General features: G+C 54.1%; 3 protein-coding genes across 9 annotated transcripts in view; 1 reads left to right on the top strand and 2 right to left on the bottom strand.

Moving 5' to 3' along the window:
• FEN1 (flap structure-specific endonuclease 1) lies at positions 1524-6114 on the bottom strand. Its single transcript, XM_005699764.3, has 2 exons — positions 5979-6114; positions 1524-3418 (listed from the first exon to the last, which is right to left on the bottom strand). Exon 2 carries the CDS (start codon positions 3397-3399, stop codon positions 2257-2259), a length of 1143 nt encoding a protein of 380 aa, XP_005699821.2. The 5' UTR covers positions 3400-3418; positions 5979-6114; the 3' UTR covers positions 1524-2256.
• TMEM258 (transmembrane protein 258) lies at positions 6352-10091 on the top strand. The gene is made up of 4 exons (XM_005699763.2): positions 6352-6435; positions 8216-8325; positions 9340-9476; positions 9964-10091. The coding sequence occupies exons 1-3, from the start codon at positions 6433-6435 to the stop codon at positions 9464-9466; spliced, it is 240 nt and encodes a 79-aa protein (XP_005699820.1). The 5' UTR covers positions 6352-6432; the 3' UTR covers positions 9467-9476; positions 9964-10091.
• The window catches only part of MYRF (myelin regulatory factor), a 32649-nt gene continuing 25772 nt past the window's right edge, over positions 12484-19360 (bottom strand). For 3 of the 7 annotated variants that reach the window (XM_018043433.1, XM_018043439.1, XM_018043440.1), the window contains 11 exons: positions 19237-19325; positions 18871-18939; positions 18368-18448; positions 18141-18229; positions 17840-18031; positions 17350-17601; positions 15951-16038; positions 15644-15718; positions 15181-15286; positions 13623-13697; positions 12484-13441 (listed from right to left, as the gene is read on the bottom strand). In XM_018043433.1, the coding sequence (XP_017898922.1) occupies positions 13361-13441; positions 13623-13697; positions 15181-15286; positions 15644-15718; positions 15951-16038; positions 17350-17601; positions 17840-18031; positions 18141-18229; positions 18368-18448; positions 18871-18939; positions 19237-19325 (1197 nt within the window). In that variant the 3' untranslated portion in view covers positions 12484-13360. The remainder of the gene's footprint in view (positions 13442-13622; positions 13698-15180; positions 15287-15643; positions 15719-15950; positions 16039-17349; positions 17602-17839; positions 18032-18140; positions 18230-18367; positions 18449-18870; positions 18940-19236; positions 19326-19360) is intronic. The other 4 variants (XM_018043434.1, XM_018043435.1, XM_018043436.1 and 1 more) reach the window with 4 other exon arrangements.

Raw genomic sequence — 19360 nt, 5'->3', positions numbered from 1 at the left:
CACTATCAGTGCAGGCTGGCTCCACACTTCCACTGCAGGGTTCAATCCCAGGTCAGGGAACTAACATCCTGCATGCTGTGCAACAGAGTCAAAAAGAAAAACGGAACTCAAGTTTTGTGGCTTGGTCCAATCCGGAAAATTGGTTGGTTAACTGCTAGAAACAGACCAAGATCCCTGCCCTAAGGACAGAACTTTCGGTCTACACTAGTGGTTTAGAGGCCCCTGGTTATGGGATGTTCCTGGGGAGGATGTATCTCATTCCTGCTTCAACCAGAGGAGCTCTTACAGTCTTACATTTCATGTAAGATTTCACTTGAAAGATAGTTTACTCTTAAAATATCTGAACATCACTGGTCTTTAAAAGGATATACACCAACACATCACTGATTCACTTTGCTGTACAGCAAGAGACTAACACAATACTCTAAAGCAACTATATACCAATAAAATTTTTTGAAAAATGCATATAAAAACACAAAGGACCCCAAAGGGCCAAAACGATCTTGACAGTAAGATGGAGGCTTCATGTATTGATTTCAAATACATTACACAGGCACAACAATCAAAACAGTATGGTACTGGCATAGAGACAGGCAGACAGACCTATGGGCCAGAACAGAGCCCTCAGATAAGACATACTGGCACAATCATCTTCACCAAGGTTCTAAGACTCCACAATGGGAAAGAAGTCTCTTCAACAGTTATACAGAATGGGAAGAAAATTTTAAAACCATATGACCGAAAAAGGACTAAGAAATAACTATAAATCAAGTTTCAAAAGAGGGCTAATAATTCAGTTTAATAATGGACCAAATAACTGAACACATCTCCCCCAAAATTAAGTAAAAATGATGAAGTGATAAATGAAAATGTTCTTAACCTCACTAATCATGGGAGAAGTGCAAATCAAAATCACAATAGATATCACATCACACCTATCCAGATATATATTTTTTGATTCATTTTTTACTTAAGTATAGTTTAATTACAATGTTGTATGAATTACTGTTTTTAAAAAATTTTATTCAAGTAAAACTGAATTACAATGTTGTTTTACTGAGGGTATGTTTTATTGATAAAAGTTACGTTGGTAAAAAAAAAAAAAAAGAACCACAACATTCCAACTCTATGAAGAGTAACCTGAAATTTAAGTCACAGAGGCAATAAGAAAGTGATAAAGTGGTAAAGTAAATGCCTGGATGCTATGATGTAGTTGACCTAAATTGTGAGGATTTCTCAAAGGAGCTCCTTATCTCATACAGTAGGTGCAAAACTAGAAATTCATTCAATTTATTAAAGCTCCTTTCCCAGCAAGGTAAACCAAGCTTCATGGCTAAAGGACCTCCAACGCTGCCTTGGCCATCCTGTGGAGCGTGGTGCCATCTTCTGGCCACTCTCAAATCAGCTGTTAATAATGTGCAATTCTAACATGTTACCTTGGAGTGAAAAGAACATTTTATATTGCTTGACGCCTGGGGCACTTGAGATGTCTTCAAATGTTCTCAAAGAACAGGACATTCTGGTTACTTTTTATAATTTTATTGAATCTTTTCTTCTCATACCTTAAAAAAACAGCACATGAAAACAGCATCTTATCCCAAAGTTTCAACTCAAAGGCTTCAGGAAGGCCTTGAGAGCCACTCCACCACCTTATGCCTATGAATTACCACTGTATAAAATTTCATAGCAAGTTCAAGTTTCTACCCACCCCAGGATACAAAGCCAGTAATCAAACCCTTGCTGCCAACTCCCGGGACTCCAGCTCTCTGCCTATCTTGCTTCTCAGCAGCTCTTCCCATCTGTTTAAGACAATGGATCTCCCTGATGGCTGCTCTTTAGGGCGGGTCAAGGCTGAGCCAGAGAGAGGAGCAGTCTGGTTCCACGGTCACCTCCCACTAGCCACCAGGCTGGCCAGGCAGGAAATCACCCCCAGTCTTTCATCTCTACCATTTATCTCCCTCTCTTCTTCAAAACTTCTTGCTTTCATGTAACAATGGATTCAGTGTCCATTAAATCGCCTGAGAGGCAGCTTGAGCCTGACATACTTTCCTGAGCTAAAAAAGAAGACAATGACGTACCTCTGTGGTGTTCCTGCCATGAGATCAAGTAACAAATGGAAAAGCAGTACTGAGCAGGGTGGTGCCAGGGAAGCAATGAAAGCCCCTCCCCACCCCCATGAAGGTTTCTCCAGCGCCAGCTCTAGCAGGTAGAGGCAAACATCCTGGGGTCACAGAGGTATCGTGAAGGGAAACCCGTTTATTTTCCTCTTTTGAACTTCCCTGCTGCCCCAGTCTTTGCCTTCTTCTTGGCGGCTCCCTTGGGCTCTGGCTCCTTGCGCTTGGCAGAAGAGAGGGAGCCGGTCACCTTAAAGAAATCATCCAGGCGGCCCTGGGTGCTGCCCTGGCGGCTCTTGCTCAGCCGCCTGACCCCACTGCGGATTCGCTCCTCGGAGAACTGCTTCTCCCCACACATGAACCTGACGAGCTCTTCTTCATTGGGCTCGCTCCACTTGAGCTCCACAGACTCCGGGTCCAACACCTCAGGCTCCAGGAAGAGCTGCTGGGCCTCCTTGTGGAGCCAGTTTTCTGGCACGGGGTACTTGTTGGGATCCAGCCGCCGCACAATCTCCTCGATGCTCTTGTGCTTCTGGATGAGGTCCACGGCCCGCTTGGGCCCGATGCCCCGGATGCTCTCACAGTAGTCACTGCCCAGCAGGATGCACAGATCCACAAACTGCTCCTGGTTGAGGCCCAGCTCCTGCAGGATCCGGCTCAGGTGGAACTCCTGGATGGGCAGCTTCTTGGCCTCGCTGGCAGTCAGGTGCCGCATGAGCACCGGGCTGCCGAACGTCAGGCAATCCATGTCCTCTGTGGCCGCAGCATAGACTTTGCCGGCCTTCACCAGGGCCGCACAGCTAGCCTCTGCCTCACTGGGCGCATCAAGGTATGGGATGCCCATGAGGCTCAGGAGGTGCTTGCACTCATCATTGTGTTGTTTGGTGACCTTCACCAGCCGCTTCGTAAACTTTTCCACCTCTGCCTCAGCCCCGGCGGCCTGAGCCTGCTGCAGCTGCTTCTCCGCCTCGGCCCGCCGCTCGCTGCGCTTGGCCAGCTCCCCGGACTTGAGCTGCGGCGGCTTGCCATCAAAGACGTACACAGGCTTGATGCCGTTCTCCATCATGCGGATGGTGCGGTAGAACATGCCCATCAGGTGGCTGGTGGTCTCCCCCTCCTCGTTCTGCAGCACATCCCCCCCTTGGCGAACAGCTATCAGAAACTGATAAATGCTCATGGAGGCATCGATGGCCACCTTGCGGCCAAAGTAGCTCTTAATGTCATTCTCCCGGATGGCACTGGGGGCCACGTCAGCGATCAGTTTGGCCAGTCCTTGAATTCCCATAGCAATACAGGAGGGACAGCTAAAAAAGAAAGGTGGGTAAGACAAGGAGGTACTTAAAGGATGCAGGAGGGTTACCAGGGGCACTATGTCATCAACGTCATGCCTTCAGCTAAACAAATTTAGCACAACAAACACCAAAGCATCAAGAAATGACAGCAAGAAAGTCTATTCAATTAACACTAGTCTACTCAGTTAATACTAAGGATTCCTGAGCATCAAGAACTAAACCACACGCTGAAAGGATAAGATAAGATGTTCAAGTCCTTGAGGGACTTAAAAGTTTTGTGGCTAAGGTAGCAACAGGGCTAGCATGCAAAAAGGGCTATAGCAAGGCCAGAGGAGGCGGCCAGGGCCAGCTTGAGGAGTCCAAGGACCATGATGGCAGAACTGCCTCCTGAACGACATGCAAATCCCGGTTACACAAAGGTGAGACAAGACAGATTAAAAAGGCAACCAAATGTCTAAAGTGGTAAACAAACTTAGGAGTATCTGTCTTCTTGCCAATTCATGAACAACACATTCGTTCCTCCAATGGATCTTTATTCCCAACTCACTCCTCCAGCTCACCTCCTCTCAGCAGCTCTGAGGGTTAGTTCTGTGTCAATTTGTCAAGGCCACAATATCCAATTATTTAATAAAACATTAATGCAGGTGTTGCTGTGAAGGTATTTTGTGGATGTGGTTAACATCTCTATCAGCTGACTTTAAGAAAAGGAGACTTCATTCCACATTGAGACAAAGTGAAAACGTTAGTCACGCTGTCGTGTCCGATTCTTTGCAACACCAGACTCCTGTGTCTACGGAATTCTCCAGGCAAGAGGGGATCTTCCTGACCAAGGGATCAAGCCTGGGGCTCCCGCATTGCAGGCAGATTCTTTATCATCTGAGCCAGCAGTGAAGCCCACAATGTGGGAGGGCCTCAGCAAATCAGCTGAAAGGCCATAAGCACAAAAATGAGTTTCACAAAGAAATCCTGCCCCAAGACCAGTCATCAACTCCTACCTGAGTCTCCAGCCTGCAGACCTGACCTACAATTTTCAACTTTCCAACAACTACAATCACCTGAACCAATTCATTAAAGTCAGTCTTCCCATATATCCATATTCTAGATCCTGTTTGTTCTGTTTCTCCAGGCAACATAGCAGCTTTGAAGAACTGGCAGGAATAACATCTGTGTGAAAGTAATGTGGTTTTCACAACACTTCTCTAATCTCTCTTCAGCATCTGCTCAGCACTTCAAAGAGTTTCTACTTCCGTCATGCTGTTTTAAGTCTTTCCCTTTGTATTTTCTCTCCACCACTAAGTCTGAAATGTGAACTCCGCAGCTCCTTTTCCACCCCGAGTCCTGATCCACAGATGCTACAGTCACTTAGCCCAGTACCACAGTTTCTGTGGTTCAGACTCCTTAACAAAATATCTCCTAGGACAATATTTTCCAAACTTCAGTCAGGCTTAAAACACCCTCACATTTCTGTGCAACTTCCCATGAAAACCTATACTTTCATTCACTTAAAATTTCCTTCATATGGACACCATTTTCTAAAAACTAAATTGGAAAACAGAATTCATCTTAAGTAATAATACCTGTGCTTTATCAGTTATATTTTACTACATGTTAAATGCATGAATATTCAAAAGGATTTGGGGGAACTTCCCTGGAAGTCCAATCGTTAAGATTTTGTGCTCCCAATGCAGAGGGCACAGGTTTGATTTCTGGTTGAGGAACTAAAATCCCACATGTGCCACAGCCGCCAAAAAATATTTTTTAAAAAAGGATTTTGGGGGGGTGCCTCTTAAAGTCATCATGTATCCACTGGTGGTGTGTCCAACACGCTAACTTACCTTTACAGTCTGGGAACCTAAGACAAAGGCTGGGATAAGACTGCCCTGTCTCACTCTGCTCAGCTGTACCCTCCTCCCACCATTCTGCAGCCCTTTTCTTCAAGGTCTATCTCCTCTTAGTTCCTCTGTGAATGGCAGTGGCCTTGAATCTAGGCACCATTATTTACCACCTGGGTAACAGTGATCACTAGGTCACTTAGTGTGTGACATTACTATGCCATTTAGGATTGATTTTCTCATCTACCAAGTAAGATAATAACCATGCCTGCCTTGCAGAATTACTGCCAGGGTTAACTGAGATATCAAACGAAAACCTCTGACAAACATTAGGTATTCATAAACGTTCCCCCAGTAGAACCCACTCGAACCTTTGGTTCGTGCCTCAAGCTACCGGCTGTGCTAGAAAGAGGGCACAATGCCTCATTAGCTGGACATCCTCCCACTGCGTCCGTCAAAGACAGGGAGCAAAGGGATATGAACAAGTGCAGGTCAAAAAAGTATCTCCTCCAGGAGCTCAGTCACAATGCACAACGACCTCATGAGGTGGGAGTTACCTCTTTCTACAAATGAAGAAAGAGGCTCAGAGATTAAGGACTGGGCCCGGACTCACAGCTGGAAAGTGGCGGGCCCGTCTGAATCCCGCGCTCGCTCCGCCCCGCGCGCGGCAGCCGCCCGCCTTCCCCAACAGCCGGCGCAAAACGGGCCCGACGCTCTGAGACGCTTCCCAAAGGTCTCACCTGGCCTCTGGGATGCTCCGGGGTGGCCCAGAACAGAACTAAGCCCGACTCCCGCCTCTGTCCCGAAGCCGCCTCAGAACCAGTCTCTGGTACCCTCTCGCTTCACCGCCTTCCAAAGCCCGCGCTCCCGTCACGTGACCTGCCGCGGCGCAAAGCCTCCTGGGAAGTGTAGTACAGGCCCCAGCCCCCTCGGCCAGCTTCTCTCACGGCAATTAGTCCCGCCAGGGCGGACGGACCTGCTCTGCGACCTGACCCTACCCTTCTCCACTGCTTGCCCCTACTCCACCTCGGGCTCCCGAAGACCTCAGATCCCGCCATACCCGAAACCACCGGACTACAAGCCCCACAATGCCATCCACGTGACTGCATTTCCCCTTCCGGTTGAACAGCGCGCCTGCTCCTGCCTACGTGTTCTTCCGGTAGCAGAGTGGCGGATTATCCTGTACCCGGCAAAATGGTGAGAGGGTTGAGGGAAGTTCGGGACAGGGCTCTGGGGACCCCCGGGGTCCGTCCTGTGCCTTTTTCTCTCACAGAGGCGTCAGGTGCCCGAGGTCTAGAGGGCGGGAGGACCCTGGATCCTTCGATTTGGACTGAGGGGCGGGGAAGGGGCTGACTCCTTAGGTAAGGTTTTGATCGCACTGGGCTTCTGATCTCGCGATTTGTAAGGATGAGGAGTGTGGGTGCATTTTTTTAATACCTTCCAGCATTTAGCTCTGTTACCTGTGGTCAAACTGTTACCTCTGTCTGACAAGTTTCTCCCTGCTGCGAAACTCGTACTCATACTACCCAGCCCTGGGCAAAAGTCACCTTCTTGGTGAAGCACTTCCAACTGTCTCGGGCATTTGCCCCTTCTGCCCTGGGAGCCCCCACAACCTGTGTGCAGCCCTCTTGCCACGTGTCATGGACTTCTTTGTTATCTGCCACGCCTCCTAGTGACCACCATCTGACGTGCCTCTAGCCCTGGGATGATGTCTATTCATCTTTGTATTCCCAGTGCCAAACACGGGGCCTGCAATTGGAGGCTCCGTCAATGGCAGCGATTGTCTTTATCGTTAATGGGGGGGGGGCATAAATGTTTACTGATTTGAATTCCAGCGTCTCTTAGAACAATGGGCTCAGTTTACTTGTCTAGAGTTGTTATGTTCTGGATTTAAACATTGGCTGCTGGGTGACAATGGAAATTAACATTTGTACGGAACTTTACTTTTTCAGCCCTCTTTCACAAGCATTAGCTCATGATCTTCCCTATAACTTTGGGAAGGAAACAAACACCTATTGAGCAACTACTCTATGCCAGGCAGTGAGTTAGATGCTATGACGTTTGTCTTAAATCATACATCAACCTTGTGAGAGACAGATTATAATCACTTACTGAGATTCATGGTATTTAATAGAGTCAGAATTTTGGCTTGCTTCTTTTGTTTGCAGATCCCAAGATTCCTTAATTGTGTAGTGGGAAGAATAGAGAATTAGAAGTTGAGGCCTGGGTACCAGTTCAGAGTCTGCCTGTCAGTGGGGATTCTGAGCTTGGTGTCTATAGACATGGGTCCATAAAGCTCCTAAAATCATAAGCAAACTTTTTCTTTTTTTTTAAAAAAAAAAAGCACTTTATTTTGTATTGGGGTATAACCAATTAAAGAAAAATGTTATGATAGTTTCAGGTGAACAGTGAAGGGACTCACCCCTCCCACAAATTTTTTCTCGTATGTGATTTGTCCCAGGCAGAGTCCAGACCTTTCATCATGGTTTTTTTTTTTTTTCCCCCCATGATGATTAGTGGCCTCAGACAATGTTAAGGACCAGACTTCCCTGGCAGTCGATTGGTTAAGACTCTGCGCTTTCAATGCAGGGAACGCAGGTTCGATTCCCTGGTCAGGAAACTAAAATCCCACAAACTGCATGGTGCAGCCAAAAAAAAAAAAATGTTAAGGACTATTGATCTGTAGCTAATCAGTCCCCTTGTGTGTCTCAGCCTCTGACTCTTAGCTGCCCTTCTCATCTCCTACTGAAAAGACAAAGTGCCACCTTAGTTTAAGATGTCATCATAATCGTTGTCATTCCCAAAAGGTATCATTTGACAGTAGTCCTGTCAAAGGAACCAGGAAGGATGTCCCTGTCTCCCAGGCTGAAATAAGCTTCTTGCAGTCACAGCAGCATGAGGCTCCGATAACCTCGTAGTCCTCGCAGGTTGAAGTCTTGGGATTCTTTGGTGGCTCTGATCTCATACCTTTCCCTAGGAACTTGAGGCCATGAGCAGATACACCAGCCCCGTGAACCCGGCTGTCTTTCCCCACCTGACCGTTGTGCTGCTGGCCATTGGCATGTTCTTCACCGCCTGGTTCTTCGTGTATCCTTTGATTGAGCAGCCAGTGGGCCAGAGTTAGTGATGTGGGAACTGGAGTGGGGAACTACACTGGGTACATGCACCCAGCCACTTTTGTTCTGGCGTGGGGAAGCAGGACAGTCAGGCAGTGAAGGGCTAAGGGCCATTGACATCCAAAGTCAGGCTGTGGCCTTAGAATTTTCCAAGTTCAGGTGAGCTTAGTTTGCTCTTCAGGTTTCATAGTGAGCGGAGGTCCTGGCTGGAGTGGAGGCTGGGCACAGGGACCTGAAGTTGAAAAGTGTTATAGGAGTGATATACTCAGGTGTCAGGAGATCAGAGGGCTAGTCCCAGCTTTGTTGCTCATTAGCTATGTGACCTTGGGTGGTTGAAGGGTGTTGTGGAATCTGGAGTTGCAAAGCACACCTTGGAGGACACTCAAGACAGTGCAGTACAGTTTATTACTCCAGAAGGTTCAAGGGGAATCAGTTCCCAACAAGGACCCTGATGTTTCTGAGAGCCCCGGCTTTATACCCCCCACTACTTGACTGGTTACGTGTTAGCAATCCCTTTGTTGTACATGATTGAGTTTTACAAGTAGGTGCTAGGAGAACAAACAATTAAGGTTGGTGGGAGGGGAGGCAGACAATGATTATACATCAAGGGGGGATGTCTTCATGGTTAATCTCACAGGGGTAGCCTGACCTAACTGTCATCTCCGTGTGCCGTCTGTGGGGAGGGAGGTCTCCAGACCTGGTTTACACTAGCAGTGGTTTCCTCACTTCTTGGGCAGGGTTCACATCCTGTCTTTAAGAAGGATGACAGGCTTCAAGATGCAGTCTCTCCTTCTTTCCTCACACTGGCCCCAACAGTAGGAGCACCAGGGTCTAGGTCATCTCCTGGACCCCTCTGCCCAGCTGCACGGAGCCAGACCAGCCTCCTGGAAGGCTCTCAGCCCATGCCTTTCTCCCAGAGATGCCCTGGCCGGGTTCCCTGCCCTGCATAGTCCACCCCTTTGCTTCTCCTTAATCACCCTGCCAGTTATGAGGTCACATCCACCAAGTACACCCGGGATATCTACAAAGAGCTCCTCATCTCCCTGGTGGCCTCACTCTTCATGGGCTTTGGAGTCCTCTTCCTGCTGCTCTGGGTCGGCATCTACATATGAGCTCCCAAGGGTAAGAGCGGTGACAGGGTGGGACGCTGGAGATACCGCCCCTCACCCACATCAGGGTCCTCGGGCCTGCGTGACCCCTTAGCTAATGGAGACAAACTAGGCAGAAAGGACAAGGACGCCAGTCACATGGACTTCTTTCCCTGCCCCCTGGTGGGACTCTGAGCCGAGGGGGACCTGAGGTCAGATCTGAGGTCTCCGCGTGGTCTGACCCGGGCCTGGCACTGGAATGTGCTGCCTTGGGCTGTGGGCGCAGCTTCATGTGGTTCCACCTCTGTGTTCTTACACAGCACACGCAGGGGCCGGGGAGCCAGTGGCAAGTGGCCAGGCAGGGGGCCAGGATCCGGGACTTGCTGCCAGGAGTTCCATTTTAGTTGGTTTCAGCGTTCTCAGTCATTGAGATAAATTTTGACTGATGTCTAGTCACTTAGTGGAAGGAAGCTGATGGAAAGATGGGTCCCTGCTCTCATTCTGATACCCTTCTCTTTCAGGTTCCAACCGGGCAGCTTCACGGAATCCCTACTTTTGTAAATTAAATTTTTTTTTTTTTTTTTTTTTTTTTACTGTGGCTGGAAGTTTCCCACCTGTTGCTACAATAAAGGCAGATGTGACATCCTGTCTGGTGCTGGGACCCATGGTTCTCCAGTCCCTCCCCTTCCTGTGTCTCTGCTGCCTCCCAGATGGTTCCTGTGGCTGGGAAGCCCTGCACTCTGCCTAGGAGGGAAATGTGGGGACTGTCTTATCCTTAGAATTGAGGGCTTCCTGTGGACGGGAAGGGACTGAGCCTGCCCTCTTCTGCGGCTTCTAGAGTAAACTTCCTTAGGAACCCACACCAGTGAAGTCTGTCCCAGGGCCAGTCCCCTCCTCTAAGTGTAGCCAGGGACCCTTGAAAGACTCAGCTTGTCCCTAAGGTGGCTCCTTCTAACCCAAGCCGGGCAGCAGTAGGTCCGTGGGGTGTGGCTAGTGGGAGGGGCTACCGCGTCCTGTTCCCAGGCCTGAAGCTACAAGGGATAATGGGGTACAGAGCATCTATCAGGCTCAGGGGCTCCAATGGTCCTAGCCCCACAGATGACCCCATCCTCCCCCCACCCCCACCCTGCCCCAGAACAATTTCAAGAAGACAGGAAGCAAGCTCAGATACAAAGCAGTATTTATACATTTATTTATATACGTATATTTATTTCAGAAAAGAACAGGGGACAGGAAGCAAGCAGGCCTGGGGCCGCTTCCCTCTGCCCACTCGAGTCAGAGTTGATATGATAAATACGAGTCAGCTCAGGGGAAGGGTGGCGGGGGGCAGTTATGTGGGAGGGAGGGGGTGCGCTATGCACATGCAGGCTTTCTTGGAGGCTGTAACGTGGACGGGGGCACTTGTGCATTGAGAGGCCCTATATACAGCTTGAAGCTTGGGGAGATTAGCCCAATGGCTACAGGGGTAAATGCCAAATGGGAGAGAGGAAGGGAGGGGTGGGTTGCTGGACCACGGGAAGGGGATAGAGCCAAGACACCCGCTCAGCAGCACCTGCTGGGCAGCTGTCAGCCTCCAGCAGGTGGCCCACTGGCCTTTCCTGAAACCCTTTTGCCTCCCTGGGCTTAAGGCAACTTTGGTCCAAGGGTGACCCCCCCCCCACCCACCCCCCCACCTTGAGCAGCTTGGAGCCCCACTTGGCCCCAGCCTCCACACAGAGGACCCCTCCCCAGGCATGGAAACAGCCAGCTGCTAACCAGATTGGGGCAATGCTGTGTCCAAGTGGCTCCAGGGGGCAGTGGAGGGTCACTTTCCAGTTTAAGCACTTTAACTCCAGTTAAGGGGCTGTGGTCCAAGAAACCTGCAGCCCCACTGAGGAAGCCCCAGAATCCTGCCACAAGGGGCAAGGCTCGGCAGGTTCACGGCATTTAGGGAGGGTTCCCGCAGTGGGGGGAAGAACAGTAGTGCTAAGTAAGGCTCAGCCACCTGTGTGGTGTGGTGAACTGAAAGTTGCTCAGTCGTACCCGACTGATCCCATGGACTATATAGTCCAAGGACTTCTCCAGGCCAGAATCCTGGGGTGGGTAGCCATTCCCTTCTCCAGGGCATCTTCTAAACCCAGGGATTGAACCCAGGTCTCCCACATAGCAGGTGGATTCTTTACTAGCTGAGCCACCAGGGAAGCCCAAGAATACTGGAGTGGGTAGCTATCCCTTTCCCAGCAGACCTTCCTGACCCAGGAATCGAACGGTGGGGGGCGGGGGGGGGGGGTGTCTCCTGCATTGCAGGCGGATTCTTTACCAGCTGAGCTACCAGGGAAGCAGTGGTGTGGGGAACCGTCTAATTCCTATGTCAGAAGAAGGGTGTGGAATCTCACTGTGGAGGGGCTGGGAGGTGCAGTATCCTGGCTACCCCCCATCTCGCCAGTGTGGACAAGTGCACATGTCTGTAGCAGAATGGGGCCCATGGTTCCTAGGCTTCTTTAGGATTCAGGTCTCCCCTGAAAGGCTCCCACTCAAAGCTGAGAACGAGAGGCAGGAGGGGCAAGGCCTGGCTCCCAAAGAGGCGGCAGAACATCACCAGGCGAGGACGGCAGTTCCGTCCACATTTCTGAACCCTCGGCAGACACTGCACGGTGATTTCCAGTCCTTCCATAAGCCTGGCTATGGCCTCAGAAGGCTCTAGATACCCACTAAGAAAGGTTAATGTTGGCATTTGAGATAAGACTTCAGTAACCCAAACCCACTGCTCTGCTCCAGAGAGGATGGGCAGAACTGGGGCCTACTGCTGAGCACAGGGCCCCCAGCCTGGCAGGCCGAGCCCAGCATGGGGCCCTTGACCTGGGAAGGTGAGGCCACCAGCAGACAGGAGAGGGGGGAGAGGCCCGTTCTGTTGGTCGGAGTGGGGAGGGTGTCTCAAGGCTCCCAGGGGCGGATCAGAGCCAGGGCCCTGCCTTTCAAGAGTCCGCCAGAGCTCTGGCCCACTCGGGACTCTCCATCTCCATTTTACTCCTGCCCTGGGTTAAGTGCATTTTAGTAATTACTTCATTAATAACAGCAAAAGCTATTTGCATCCACTCATCCACCAGCCAAGACCAGCCTGCTGCCTTGCAGGGATTCCTGCTCCTCTGCTCAGACCAGTGGAAGCTCCCTGGAGCCCAGGCTGTGTGACTGCACAGGGAACTTCCCTTTGGGATACTCCAGGTTCTAGGATCCAAGGCTTACCTGGCCCACCGGCCCCGCCCCTGGTTCAGCCAGGCACTGAGTGTATAGAAGGCACATGGTCAATCGCCAGCCCAGCCAGGGCTGGCTTCAGCTGCCCTGGGAGCTCTTGGAGCCAAGCTCTTCCAGGGAGAAGAGACCTCCTGGACCACGCTTAAAGCTTAGAAGTCCGAGTCCAGTAACAGTCAAACCCTAAAACGTCTGCTCCCTAACCCTCCCCAGGGAGCAACTTTGAGAGAGGGCTGTCCTCCCTCCATCGACTCTTGACTCGGCCAGGTCTCTGAGGGCTCGTGCCAAGTCCCCGCCAGTACCAAAGGCGGACAGGTCCTCTCCCCAAAGAGGGACGGCTCCCAGTGGCAGAAGGGGAGGCGGGGAGGGTGGGCTCTGGACAGAGTCACAGCTTCCCCCGCCTCTGGGGCACCTGACATCACCAGGCCTGCATCGGCCATGTCTGGATGGACGTGAATTGGGCCCGGCAGGTCTCTCTCTAGCTCTGTCCGTGGTGTGGGGGTGCTGCCAGCGGGAACAGCAGCTCCAGTGTGAGGACTTCCAGTTTCACCAGGCATGGGGAGGGCCAGGCCAGCTCAGTCTCCAAAGAAGTGCCAGCGGCGGGCTCCAGTGTAACACCATTTCATCCAGTGTGGCAGGGGCGCCCGGGAACTCCCGGGCCCTGGTGTGGCACTGCCTCCAGAGGGCAGCTCAGTCACACAGGCGGTAGAAGTGGAAGTAGTAGTCCGTGGCCGGCTGGACCGGGGCCTCCGCGCTGCAGTTGGCCTGACCCTGGGTGGAAGGGCAGGGGGAACCTGAGAAGTGGCTCCAGGGTCGGGCAGGAGGCAGTCCCCTGCTGACGTCATCGCCTGACTCTGCCCCAGGTCCCACTGTGCGCTTTTCAACGCCCCTCGCCCACTTCTCCCCCAAGCCCCACACTAAATGTCTCAGGGAGGCGGGGTGCCCTGCTCACCAGCAATGCCACCCGGAAGTGGTAGGTGAATCTGCGGAAGGACAGGATGGTTACTGGCCACTGGTGGGAGGTGCCCTGGGGAGGGAGGGGGAGAGGGGTCAGGACAGCGGCACGGCCCCCACCCCCAGCCGGTCCCAACCCGCATCCCTCGCCAGGGCCATCGCAGCCCCGGGCTCTCTAGCAGGTATTTCAAAGGAAAGTGCAAGTCGCTCGGCCGTGTCCAACTCCGTGACCCCGTGGACTATACAGTCCAAGGAATTCTCCAGGCCAGAATACTGGAGTGGGAAGCCTTTCCCTTCTCCAGGGGACCTTCCCAACCCAGGGATCAAACCCAGGTCTCCCACATTGCAGGCGGATTCTTTACCCGCTGAACCACAAGAGGGGAGAAGCAGAAGTCGGGAGAGGCTGGACGGCACAAGTTCTGCTTTGGGGAGCGGCAGGGGCCACCGTCTGCATGCTCTGCCCGGCACTGAGGGCCCCCGGCCTCCCGTCTCACTGCCTTTCCTCTCACCACGGTGCTCCGGGCCCATGGGAGCGCCTCCCTAAGCTCATCCTGGCTACACGCCGCTGAGGTGCTGCTTACGGATGAGGACACTGCTGATATCTGCCTAAACTCCCACGGCGACATGTGGCCGAGCTGGGGCTCACCCCTCTGCTCTCCCCTGTCTGCCGGGCCCTGGGGCCCGAGCCTCTTTAGGGCTCTCAGCACTCCATCCTCTACGCCAGCTACTTCTGCACCTCTTTTCTCGTTGGTGAGGGACTGCGTTCTTGGAAGGCGAGGTCTTTTTTTACTCCATGTCCGGCTCTCCTCAGCTGGGCCCAGCCCAGGGCCGGGGACAGGGGAGGCCCCGAGAAATATTGATTGAATAAACACACGAGTCGGCGAGGAGAAACTGCCTTAACTTGTGCTGAGCGTCATGTGGCCAGAGAGGAGCCGGATGGTGACTGGGTCCCAACTGCCTGGTTCCCAGACCACGAGGCAGCCCCCTCCATGCAGCCCAAGACCTTCCAAAGTCACAGATGGGACCGAGTCACCGCCCCCCCCCCCACCCGCCCCAAGCCTGAGGTCCAGCCTCCTTCCCGGCTCCTCTGAGGCACGACCCTCACCGTGCTTCCAACTCTGCCGGCACACCATGCCCGCCCTGGTGGCCCGGCCGCTGTACATGCTGTTCCCCGACTCCTGGGACACTGTCCCCTTTCCTTTCCCCTGCTGATCCCACATCGTCCTTCAGGTCTCGTCTTAATCAAGCATGACCTGCAGGCAGGCGTCCTGACCCTGCGACCCGACAAGGTCAGCTCTCCCTGCCGGGCTCCCAGGACGCCCTCTGTCTCCTCCATTGTGCTCACCCCAGGCTAGGCCTTGGGCAGGGCAGGGCCGGGAGACACTCGCCATGGAGGGGTGCATGCACACCCCCTCCGTGGGGCACAAAGGCCCAGGTCCCAAAGGGTCCCTTGTGGAGACGCCTTTGCTCTAACCCTGGCTCCCGCTCCTCGCCTACTTGGGGGCTCAGTTGTGCCGGGGAGAAGAAGCTCCAGGCTGGCTGGAGTCGCCTCCTACCTGAGTGTCCTGGTGGGCATGAAGGCTCTGTAGAATTCCCCCCTCTTCACACGGCTCCTCCTTTGACATCAGGCTGCACAGCACCACGGACACGGGGGACGAGGAGCTGGGGAAGGCCCAGTCAGCGGGGAATTGGGATTCCGAGCTCTCCACCCCAGCCCCCTCCCAGCCAGCCCTCCACTCGGCCTCCCTCTCCCCACAGAAACCAGCCACTGAATCCTCTCGGCCAGTCGACGAGGCGTGGCCATCAAGGCCCTCGATGGCTACAAACCCCTTCCCATCCCCCATCCCACACGCTCTTCACAGCCCATTTCACAGATGAGGAACTGAGGCCCGGAACTGCTGGGTCACACAGCCAGTGAAGCACGGAGCGGGCAGGAGAGCCAGCAGCCCCCTCAGCTGCCCCCCACCGCCCCCAGGTCACCAGGACCACCACGCCCCCATCCCCCATGCCAGCACTCACTTCATCTGCAGGGTCAGGCGGAGGTGCAAGGGGGTGCTGCTGCTAACAGGGATGTGGTAGGTGACGTTTCCAGGCCTGAAAGGGCCAAGCTGGCTCCTCAGCTTAAGGGCACCCTGCCATCCCACCCCTAACACCCATCAATTCCTCAGCCCCTAGACTAGAGGGGAGCCCTTCGAGGGCCTGGAAGGGGCTGCCCTGCCTTGTAAGGGAACTTCCTCCCTGAGGGGAGCAAGATCTTGTCCCTCTGGCCTCATGTCACCTGAAGGAACCTGTCCTAGTAGGGGTGTAGGGAGGCAGCCAAACCCACCTGCAGGCATCCTCTGAAGCACAGTACTGGGAAGTAATGGGCATCGAATTCTCCAGCACCTGGATGGAGGTCAGGAATGGCACTGGGTCTGCAAGGAGAGAGGCCGTTGGGGCAGGAAGGAGGGTGACAAGTCAGGATACAAATGAGGAGGAGTCACATCTTCCCTTGTCTGACTTGGATCAGTCATTCACACTTTAGCGTGAATAAATTTCAGGTTATTCTTTCCAGCTCCCACTTGGACTGAGGTCACACCACCACCTTCCCCAGCAGCCCCAGGACTCCCCAGTTCCCATGAGCCCGAGGTCTGCCTCCCTGACGGACCCAGAACACTCAGGGGCAGGGATGGGTCTTCCACACCCCCAGCCAGGAGCATCCAGGAGCCCACTCTTTAGCACTCTGCTCCTGACTGCACACATTTCTCCCCAACTTGGGGCTCAGGGATGTCAAGTTGGTAGCTTAAGATCAACCGTGGTAGGAGTGTTCCCACACACAAGTCAGGGCCCCGCTGTCCTTCAGAGACTCAACTTCCATGTCACCTCCTTCAGGGATACCTCCCCTGATGAATCCCCACCTCAGTTCAGATTCCGTGCTCTCCCTAGTCGCCAAGCCACCTCTGTGTCCCCTCAGGACAGGTGAGGGGAGCCTTGCCACACTGCTGTTCGTGTCTGTAAGCCCTCGGGGGCAGGGCTCATCTGTCTCCATCACCCCCGGGTGCCCTGTACAGAGCCAGCCATAGAGCAGGGACCCAGGAAATAGTGCCTGGTGAGCATCTACCTCGTGGGGTTTCCCCATCACTTTGAACTTCAATCTCAGCAAAGCAGTTTCAAAGCTTTTTTTTTTTTTTTCTTTAAGCCACAAAACCCATCAAATGAAAGTTGATGAGGAGGCCCAGTACCTAGAGCCAGAGGTGCCTGGTTGAAACCAGCAAGGTTCTCAGCCTCCCCTTCCACCTCCTAGGCAGCCTGGGGTGGAGGGTGGGGGAAGTTCAGAGACACCCAGTTTGAAAATGAATACAGCAAAGGGTTCTCTAGCTTTGCTAAAACCAAAAGTTTGAGGTTTGGAAAACTGGCGGGGGGGGGACCACAGCACCCTCCTTGCCCTGGTAGGGTGACACAGAAGGAGCCAGGCAGACACAGGATCAAATTCCATCTCTGCCACTAACAGACTATGATCCTAGGAAGTCACTTCACCCAAGTTTCCATCTCCTCGCGTGAACAATGGGGACGATTCTGTTCTCACGGGAGTGTTCTGAGGATTAACCAAGGCCATCGATACAAGGCTACAGAATCAGCGTGGCCTGATTCCTGGGGCTCAGTCATACTCAGTGAATGTGGACTGACAACTCTGCACCCAGGGAGTCTAGTGATGGGCTGAACTGGGCAGAGGGTCGGGCAGGTACCTGACTGGCTCCGGGCCTGCGTGGGCTGAGCAGGGCTCAGGCCAGGCTCGGGAACCGCTCGGCGGCCCCGGCCATGGAGACCGAGGCTGGGGCCATTCTTGGCTTTGCCCTGGCCCCCAGGGAAGGGGACCACAGGGCTGGCCATGGGGTTCGAGCTCTTTGGATGCTTGAAGTAGCCAATGCCATTGGCTGACAGGCCCCAGGACTTGGCTCTGATGTTGGTGACGGGCAGCAGGGCCATCTGGCTGGGGCCTGTGGAGAGAGACAGGCCCAGGCTGAGAGGACGGCGTGGGCAGCCTCCTATCCAGCTGTCTCAAGCGCCCCACGGGGCTCCAGGTCACTCCCTTCTGTCTCTTGGTCTCAATCTTTTTCCAGAACCTTATTTGGGTTCCAGGAGATCAAACCCTCCCACTAATGGGTCTTTGGGGCCTTTCTTAGGCCTCATGCAAGAACCCCTCAAGCCAAACCCTGGGCCCCAGGTGAGCCATACCTGAGCGGTTGGTGGAGGGGCTGGGACTAGGGCTGAGACCATGACCAGGATTAAAGCTGGGGCCCAGACCAGGGTCAGTGGAGGGGGTGGGGCTGGGCGAGGAGCAGCAAATGACCGGGCAAGGGTGGGTAGAGCAGAGGTCCAAGGTGCGGAGCCCTGGAGCTGGGGCTGAGTGGGTCGGGCCAGTGGTACCTGAGGAAACCAGAGGCTGTATGAGCCGGAGGGGTCAGCACAGCTCCCCGCCCAGGACACACCCACTGCTCCCCGTCCTACCCCCTGCAAACCCACCCCCGGCACGCACCCAGCAGCAGAGAGGGCTGTGGGCCCAGCACCCCAGTGGTCACAGGGGACTGTCGGAGCTGAGTGGTCCCAAAGCTCTGGCTGGACCTGCTGGGGAAGGGTGGGCTGAGCTCAGAGGGGCTGGGCGAGCCTGGGCTGGGAGACGCAGAGAATTGGGAGGGACGCGAGGAGGTGGACAGGGAAGGCAGAAAGGAGGCAGCGGGGAGAGGGCTTGGTCCAGACACGTACCATGGGCACACGGCCTCGCTCCCCCCAGGGTGCTGGGGCCGGAGCAGGGCCAGAAGACAGGAAGTAGACACGGCAAAAGAGCTAAGGGGTAGCAGAGAGGAAACGGGGGCAGGCACGGGGAGGAGAGAGAGAGAAGACACGGTCAGAGATGGCCCAAGGGCTGAGGGTGACAGTGGGCAGAAGAGCCCAAGGCCCCACCCTGGCCCTCCTTCCCCCACCCGCTGCTCTGACCTGGGCCCTGCAGAGGCCCAGCTACCTGGAGAAGCACTGAGCAGGCCAGGGAGCAATACCAGCTTCAGCAGGACAGCGAAGCAGCTGCTCCCTCCCAAACCAGGGGGCCTTCTGACCCACCACCGCTCCCCCCACAAACCTCCAGCAGGGTCAGATCTTGAGGTGGAACCCCCTTTACAGGAGACATTTTCCAGGGATCCTCTGACCCTGGCCGCCCACCCAAGCCCCACCTGGCCTGGTGACAGCTGGTAGCCAGGCCTCCAAGGACATACCCATCACTTTCCACCAGATCCTCCTCAGTGCGCAGGCTCAGCACATACAGTGTGGACATGGACACCACGCTGGGAGCCGCAGGAAAGGGCAGTCGTTAGAGCCGGAGCCACGGACCAGCGCCCTCTCCCCAGGATGGGGGCCTGTGGCTTTTGGTCCCAGGGGACAGGCTCCCAAAGGGATGGGTGTATGTGGGTCTCCCCAGTCCCAGGGGGAGGAGGAGACAGGATGAGGCAGCCCCCCACTCCTTCTCTGAGAGCTCAGCCACTTCATCTCCCGGGCCACGGCCTCCTGCTCCCCGAGGCCTGGGCCTGCAGGCAGCCCGACGCCCCGAGCCGGCCACCCCCAGAGTCTGGAGGACCAGTCACCTGAAGGCCATGACGACCACCAGGGCCACGATGGTTCCCTGCAGGAAGCGCTGGCTGATGCAGGCCTGGTCTGGGACCACAGACGATGACTGAGGACCAAGAGGAAAGGGGACAAAGGCCCAGA

The sequence above is a fragment of the Capra hircus genome, chromosome 29 (assembly GCF_001704415.2).
Source record: "Capra hircus breed San Clemente chromosome 29, ASM170441v1, whole genome shotgun sequence".
Taxonomy (NCBI): Eukaryota; Metazoa; Chordata; class Mammalia; order Artiodactyla; family Bovidae; genus Capra; species Capra hircus.
Note: the sequence above shows the minus strand (reverse complement) of the source record. Positions and strands in the feature narration are given on the sequence as shown.